Genomic DNA, 8185 nt, shown 5'->3' with positions numbered 1-8185 from the left:
GCTCATATTCCAACTAGGAGCATTAATAACAGCCAGCAGTAACGCTACTTTGCGCCACGTTGTTTTGGAGGTGCAAAGGGTAGACACAAAGCTCTTTGCTATCACCTTTATGATAGCAGAGCAGGTTCAAATAAGCAAGGAGTTAAAGAACTGTCAAAGAATTTTCCTCGAGGCATTCTTAGGAACTAAAAGGTTAATTGAACAGTTTGGTCATCTAAAAACTTTTAACCTCAAATTGCCTGAATTTTCAATACTGAATTTTTTTCTGTGGGGTTACATCTCACTGATCATCTTACTCTGGCCATAACGAACTAGAATTCGTTTTCCAGTGCCTGGGGACCTGGACATCAGAAAAGTTGGTCCACCCATGCTAACAGATAATTACAGTATTTCTCCTAAGTCCAAAATTCTTAATCATTTGTGCTTAAATTTTCTATATTATATATATATAAATATATATATATATAAATTGTGGTGTGTGTTTTTTTGTATACTCATTTTTCTGCTAATTCAACTTCTGATACAACCTATGCCCAAGGACAGACCCCTACCATGCAGCTGATTAGTGTCAAAAACCTCACTGTCTATGGGGAAGAGAGTGTACAGAAAATGTTCTTACCCTCTGCAAACACTGAATATTTGAATCCCAGTGATGCCTACGAGTACTCTTTAAAAATAACTGGTGAAAAATTCCCAGAAGCTTCAGTGGGTAAAACACAAGGCAAGCAGCCATACAGCTGAGCCAGTGGTGTACAGAACCCAGAAAACCCCCAAATCCATCATACACACACAAAACCCACCCACCCACCATCCCTTCCATTGGCATAAGGTGATAACTAACCTTTCATCTGAACAGAGTAAAGGCAAAATGACTTCACACCTTTTATATGCAAGCGGTAGCTGGGAGCAAACCACAAAAATACATCATTTGCTTGGAAACTAACTTGCCAGGTTTATAACTTCTGGATGCACAAGCTCCATCCTTGAGTGTGCAGAGACTAATGGAATTCTGCACAGGACCCCAACTTCCACCTTGCTGTTGTTTCCATGTTTTGACTCTGATTTATAAGCTTGGATTTCTTGGAGTACTGCGTGTTCTGGAAGACCTGTCAGAGGCAGATTAATTGTTGGACAAATGGCAATTAAAAAAAATACTGCAGCACCTGCTTTCACAGATGCTTCTTCAGAAACATTTTAATCCATGTAATAAAGCACATTTTTATGGAGCTTTTGCTTGCTTCCATCCAGTGAGTCACACTCCAGCACATCAAGTTCCCATGAATTCAACACCTGACTTGAGCTTTCAGTTCAACATGGCTAGGTTAAAGCCATTCCCCTTGTCCTGTCCCTACAGGCCCCTCTCAAAAGCCCCTCTCCAGGTTTCCTGTAGCACCTTTAGGCACTGGAGCTGCTCTAACGTCTCCCCTTAAGGAGCCTTTTCCTCTCCAGGCTGGACCAGCCCAGCTCTCTCAAGCCTGTCTCCAGAGCAGAGCTGCTCCAGCCCTCGCACCATCTCCATGGCCTCCGCTGGACTCACTCAGCTCCAGATCCTTCTTATGTCTGGGGTCCCAGAGCTGGATGCTCCCAAGTCTGAACAGCTGCAAAAAAAGCTTTTACTCTGGTAGTATTCAGAAAAAGCAAGAATAAGCGAGCAGACAACACTAAAGCAGCTCCTGGGACATGGCCAGTCTTTGTTCTGCTGTTATCCTCACAGTGCTACATTACTCCTAAGAGTCATCAGTTCAGGGATTCTCCACATGAAATGCTCCTTCTTATACATGCCATTAATCAAAGGCAGGTCGAGGAAAAGCTTGGATCAGATTAACAACTTCTCTTCAGGTAAACACCTCTCCTATCAAAGTATGACAGTAGAACATAAATTTTCATGGATGGATGGCACACAAATATTAACTGGGATGTACTTTCTAGGATATGAAAAAGAGGAGAAGGAAGAGATGGCAAATGATACAATTAAGTAGGAAACGTAAGTGATCAATCAGAAAAGCTAAATATACCAAAGAAAATGATCTACTGAGAAGGTGAATTATAAGTTTTTAGAAACAGAATGAAAAAGATTAAAACAAGAGAACTATCACGGACAGTAAAAAATTCCCTAGATGTTCCCAATTAAGGCTTAAGTTATTCATCTCAATGCAAGGATACCAAGGCAAAAAAAAATTAAACTAGATAATCTAAGAGTCTCGTTAAGCACTGAATTGAATTCCAGAGCAGCACAGGATTTCAGTATTGCCAGATTGAAGTAACTGTGCACAATTTACACCTGAAGAAAGCCCTTAAAGAGAAACTGAAAACCTTGTATAAAAATAAATTTATTGCTCAACAGCGGAAACAGGGATTTACGTACTACCTTCAACACTCACGGAGATTCTCTTTATGGAGGAAACAGAAATAAGTATCTTCAAGAGCCCACAATGAAAAAATGCAGACGACAGCAAGATCAAACACTGTGGGAGGAAAACTTAAAAATTCAACTAAGCTGAACATTATAGGTAGGCACTGAAATATTTTATATTACTATTAACTTACAGACATCATCTCCCACATTTTAAAATACATCTATTGTTTAATATTCTGTGACAACATTTCCCTCTCTTTCAGAGTCTTTTTTGTCCTGCTAAGTTTGAGTGTTTGAAATCTGCATTCCTGATGAACTGCTCTTGACTTCTGCTGGAACCAAGAGTGCATATATCCATTGTAGAAGTCAACTGCTGTAAGCTTCTTCTTTAATACGACTGCTTTGATTCCAACCCAGCCTTCCTAAAAGTAAAAACAAACAAATGGCAGCAAGCTTCTTCCATGGTTTTAAATTCTCTTTAGCTCTCACTAGGCTGATTTGCAGCATACATTGTATTTAATGGCATCAAATTTATATTGCAAGTCAAATTCTTGCCTGTTAGTGGAAATTAGAAGTTCCTCAAGACACCAAATAAGATAACTCATGGTAATCTGAACTAGCTCAGTGAGTAATAACGGACAATTAAGGCAAAAATTGTGTAACACACAAATACTAAAAACTTCGTCCTAAGGGCAGTGAATATAAAACAAATGGGAAGAACCTACCTTGCAACGAGCTATCAGCGTTTGGGATGCTTTATGGTATAGGAGTGAACCAGGAACAGCTCCACAGTCATTTAATGTTTGATCTAAAAGCAAAGCAAGATTGGCCTGCATTTTTTTAGCACCAAGTACAAAAAAGTTTGACACACTTTTGTCTCTTTGAAGCACAATAACCATCTTGAGTCACTGCTTTGCTCAAAAATATTTTTGAGCAAATTATATCCAAATGAGCAGGGGAGAACCAGAACAGTCATTCTGGCACTGCTCCCTATCTGATCCAGAAACAGTCCTTGTGAGAGATCCCCAGACAATGGTGTTAGAAGAGGCTCTCCTAACTAATTAGAGGATTAAAATCCTCCAAATCTCGGGATTCACAAGGCTATACCTGCTGCTTACTCAACATCACAAAGCAGGAATGTCCTTAAAATCCATTTTATGCTCATCTTTGGGCACAGAAACTTACTGCCCTCTGAGCATACATAAGTCTGACTTTGCCCTACTGGAGTTTCAGAAAGCAGTACTCAAAGCTATTGTTTAGTACAACTGCATATGATCTCCAAGTCAATGTTCGAGAAGACAGGAAAACGTAACTTAAATTAACTTCAAACTAAATACCAGCAAAACCAGGGATGTCATCCACTTCCACAAAATCCAGAAGTTTAACTGCAGTTCCCTTCCACAGTGTCTGCAAAGGAAACTGGAAAGAGAAGCAGATGACACACTGAGAATGCTTTCATGACGTCCAGGCAACTGTCTAGTCTTTTAATTACCTGTGACACTAGGGGAAAAATTTAGGTCTATGTCCAGATAAGAGACTTTCCTTATTATACCCAGTTCTCCTTGTTCTCCCTCATCTCAATGACAAGCAAATCATTAGCATATGCAGTAATTAGTAATGCAACTAGCTACTACAATTGTTTACCCAGGCTGTTTGCACTGTTTACTGTCATGCAAAGATGTCATGATAGCCTTCTGGAACCCTCTCAAATGCATCAGTAGAAATCTCAGAGCTAAGGAGTCAATACAAAACTCTGGGCTGATTTCACACTTGGAATCAAGTCTATGAAAATTCTCCTCTACACTAATTCTACTTCTAATGCTAAACTATGCTGGGATTTTAGGACATATGATGGGTTTAAGAGGCTAAAATAACTGAACTTGAGCTTAGTCATTAGTTAAAATACCCACACCAAACTCACACATGCTAGATGACAGAAGAGGGTTAAAAAAATTCTACTGTCTTACCATACTTCCTATTGCACGATACAGTTGAATTACTTGTGCAGCCGTTTGCTCTTCCCATCTTACACAGCTCTTAGCTATAGATATTTTAGGAGCTAGAGAGAAAAAAAATAACAGAAGACTTCATATTTTGTTTTGCATCTTTTTGCAAACAAATAGCTGTACCATTTTATCCTGTTTTAAGCCCAACTTCACCCTGACCAATGGTAAATTTACCTCTAGCCATAGGTACCTTAAACAAAAACTGGAGAAAAGATTCCCTAAAACTCTCCTTTTGATTATTTATACTTTATTCTCAGTTGTCCTCTTATTTATCCATTGTAATGCAAACTGGTAACATACATTTAGAAGCACAGCTGAACACTTCTGTCTGTGTTACAACCACCAAGAATAAACTCAGGTTTTGTAACACCACTCAGGATTTTGATATTGTAATGGACAACTGGAATAAAACATTAATGCAGGAAGTCTGAAGAAGAAATCTCAAGCTTTTTGCCCTCTGTACAATTTGTTTAAGCCAGAGAAGGCAATGGAGAGACAATATTGAGAAAGGTATCTGAACAAAATATAACCCAGCACCAGAGGAAGAAACTTAAGTCTTCCAGCTGATAAAAGACAAAATGAACAAGTTGCATTAAATATGATTTGTACCTACCAAATGTTACACCTTCTTCTGGTTGTTCTTTTTTATTTTTCAAACTTTCAGGCAGGTTTCTCAGAACTGATATCAGCTGTAAAATCAGATTTTGTACAGAGCATTAGCAAAGTTGAAAACAGTATACTTATTAATAGTACTTTTTCATCAGTGAACTTTCATGTGAGCTTTCAGACAACTGGATCGGTTTATTTAGAAGGCTTGTATCATACACAGAAACACACTAAAGGCATCCTTCCCACTGAATCACAATTACCCCCCCACCCCGAGCATTATTTTATGGCTGTTCTCCTCTCCGATATTAAATCAGAAGAGGACAAAATCCGGGACTACTGAGACAAAAAAAGCAGATATTCACTTAAATGAAAGACAAAACTGCACCATTTCCATACAAAGTCATTGAGTTCTTCACAGAACAGAGGCATACCAGCAAGGCACAGGATGAACACTGACAGTGTATCACACACCATGCAGCTTTTCCCTCAGCAAGGCAAAGTGCTCACAAACACCAAGTTTCAGATCACTCTCCTCTTAACAGCTGCAGTCAACTCAGAGCAAGATTAAGAAGAATGACTTTTACACATGTTAAAAGCAAGGCGCTAATGAGAACTGACACTAGCTTGAGCTTGCATGACTTTACCATGTTTGCACCCATCTTTGATAATAGCACTTCCAGCTCCTTTGCAGTACATCGGGGAGGAACAGCAAACTCTTCTTGCTTAATAATTGGACCTACATCAAACCTGTAAGGCAAAAACCATACAAGCTTACTGGAGAAGAAGCTGTAACTCCACCAGCAGTTCAAAACTCTATGTTCAATATGTTAACTCAGTTACTAAGTACCCTTTCTTTTCCCTCCCCTAAAGCTTTGTTTGTCACACAATATCAAACAATGTTTAGTTCACAAAACAACCCAGGGAAAAGAGCATCAGATATATCTTGGCAAACAAGATTCACCTCAGCAGGCTGAGCTTGATATGAACACACGATTTACAGTTCAGAAGCAGAACATCTCAGAAGAAACAACCTGAAGTATTCAGAAGAAACTAGTTTCAAGCTTTCCTGAGATCTGTTATGAGACAAGCATCTAAGAAAGAAAAGTTAACTGTGATAATGTGTTTTCACAAGCCTTTTAAGCCAGACTCTGTGCTGAAACTAAACCATGTAATCTCTCATCCCAAAACAGGGAACTGCTTGTCCTCTGTTTCACTTACAGAATGTTACAGGTGACTCTGAGCTCTGGAAACCAGATCTTTCCCATCACATCATACCAAGCCTATCCATCTGGCTGTGTGACTGACTGCTTTCACTCTGCTGCCTGTAACAACGCTAGAAATTAGAGAACAGGCCTAGAGTCTGGAGTGCAAATTACACACTCACTGAAATACTGTATCTACGTCAAGTCTCACATGGTCAGATGAAAGTTTAAGTGTTTCAACTTCTAATATTAAACACACACATAAGAAAAAAAGTGACTACAGAATGATTTAAATGGTGATTCAAGTGGTGATGGTTTGAAGTCCTGAGAAACCACAGAAGCTTTTGGGAAGCACATATAACCTACCTTTTTGGTCTTATTTCCATAATTGTCACCCCAGTCACTTTATCACCATGAAGCACTGTGTGGATTATGGGTGCAGGACCACGCCATCGAGGGAGGCAGCTGGGATGGACATTCAGCACGCCACTGAATTAAAATGTTTTCAGTTAGAATAGGAACAGTACCTGAAGCACATGTAAATGGGTGTGGGACATTTATTACACTGAAAATGCTTGAAGAATTATCTGCTCAGACCTTTTGAAGTGATACTGGTTTAAATATACACTTAAAGGAAAACTCACACTACATAACCTTCAGTTTCTTAGTGAATGCATAAAGAGAGATGAAAGGAATAAAAGTAAACATATTACACCGAACATTTGCATAGGCCTCCATCAACATGTTAAAGAACAGTGAACCTGACAACGACAGAAGCAGGGCTCAAGCTAAGCAGATGAACCCAGGTAAGAAGCTGACCTCATCTGCTACGAATCACAGGTGCTGGCTCAAAACCTAACGAACGGAGCAGCAACAGCTGTCCTGTCAGCTCACGTACTATGGGAACTGCAGAATAAGCTCCTCGCTCAGAAGACGCCCAAATGATGCCACCACACCCACATCAAACTGCCCCGCAGGGCCGGTGTGAGGCCACTCATGCACAGGCAGCTGGAGCTCCCGGGCACAGCTCCTCACAGGCAGGTCCCCGGGCAGGCGCGAGGGCAGGGTCACCACCTCCAGCCTGGACACGAGCGAGTCCTCGCTGGGCTCCCTGGGGAGGACAAGGCCCTGAAGGGCTCATGCAGGCAGAGCAAGGGAGAGGCAAACGCTGGGTCACCTCCACCCCTCGCTGTGGCCTCCCCAGGACCTCCTCCTACCCCCTTCACTGGCCCCATACCCCTCACCACCAGTGGTTTCCTCCTTTCAATCCAAACCCCAATCCACGTCCCCCTGCCCCCCTTGTGATCCCTCTCCATCAACCCACTCACGACGCCAACGCCCCTGTCCCAGCCTAAGGCCCCATCCTTTCCTCTCCCCTACCAACCGCTGCCCAAACCCCGATCCCTGCCTCACGCCGACCCCGGCTCATCCCGCGACAGCCCCTGAACCACCCCAGCACCCCTTACCTCCCAACCCTCGGTGCCCAGCCCTCCCTCACGAGCCCCAGCCCTCAGCCCCGGGCCGCCCGCACAGTACCTGGCCTCCTGCAGGGCCCGCAGCGCGGTGACGGCGAAGCGGTCTGTGCCGAAGAACAGCACCCGCCATGGCGGCAGCGCCGCCTTCACCCCCTGCCGCCAGGCCCGCAGCAGCCGGCCCCGCATGGCGGCGCTTCCGGCGCACGGCGATGCCGCCAGCAAGAGCGCGGAGCCCGCCTCGGGGCGGGGCGGGACGGAACCGCCTCCCCTCGGGCTGAGGCGGCGGCGCCATCTTGGTGCGGGGCGGTGCTAGGGAGGAGGCAGCGCTTAAACCGGTCTCGCAGCCCGAATTGGGTTTCCAGCCCTGGCTTCTGCCTCTCCACAGCGTCAGCGCTGCCCGGGAGAGCGTTCCCCGCCGCGGTGGACCCGCAGCCTTGTCCCTGCTGACCGAGAATTGGCCGCTCCGCCTCAGCGCGGAGATAAGGGCAGGCGGGGGTGTTGACACCGCAGGCACTGAGCCTCCGCTGGCTCCCGCTC

The 8185-nt window shown here is 43.4% G+C and overlaps 1 protein-coding gene across 1 annotated transcript; it reads right to left on the bottom strand.

Moving 5' to 3' along the window:
• Nucleotides 1–2310: 2310 nt before the first annotated feature.
• MTFMT (mitochondrial methionyl-tRNA formyltransferase) lies at nucleotides 2311–7864 on the bottom strand. Its single transcript, XM_062601709.1, has 9 exons — nucleotides 7710–7864; nucleotides 7072–7284; nucleotides 6540–6662; nucleotides 5616–5718; nucleotides 4976–5051; nucleotides 4324–4415; nucleotides 3694–3775; nucleotides 3082–3164; nucleotides 2311–2778 (listed from the first exon to the last, which is right to left on the bottom strand). Exons 1-9 carry the CDS (start codon nucleotides 7832–7834, stop codon nucleotides 2578–2580), a joined length of 1098 nt encoding a protein of 365 aa, XP_062457693.1. The 5' UTR covers nucleotides 7835–7864; the 3' UTR covers nucleotides 2311–2577.
• Nucleotides 7865–8185: the final 321 nt, after the last annotated feature.

The sequence above is a fragment of the Pezoporus occidentalis genome, unplaced genomic scaffold (genome assembly GCF_034315485.1).
Source record: "Pezoporus occidentalis ecotype Australia unplaced genomic scaffold, CSIRO_AGI_Poc_V1 ctg72, whole genome shotgun sequence".
NCBI classification, from domain to species: Eukaryota; Metazoa; Chordata; class Aves; order Psittaciformes; family Psittacidae; genus Pezoporus; species Pezoporus occidentalis.
This window is presented reverse-complemented; position numbering and strand designations above follow the sequence as displayed.

Excerpts from the sequence above, each read along its gene's own strand:
- MTFMT (XM_062601709.1), bottom strand. The coding sequence starts at position 7,834 with ATGCGGGGCCGGCTGCTGCGGGCCTGGCGGCAGGGGGTGAAGGCGGCG. Across the intron at positions 3,776-4,323 it reads ATCGTGCAATAGGAAGTATG|TTTCCTTTGCAGACACTGTG; the intron begins GTAAGACAGTAG and ends TTCTCTTTCCAG. Across the intron at positions 3,165-3,693 it reads TGACATCCCTGGTTTTGCTG|ATCAAACATTAAATGACTGT; the intron begins GTATTTAGTTTG and ends CTTTGCTTTTAG.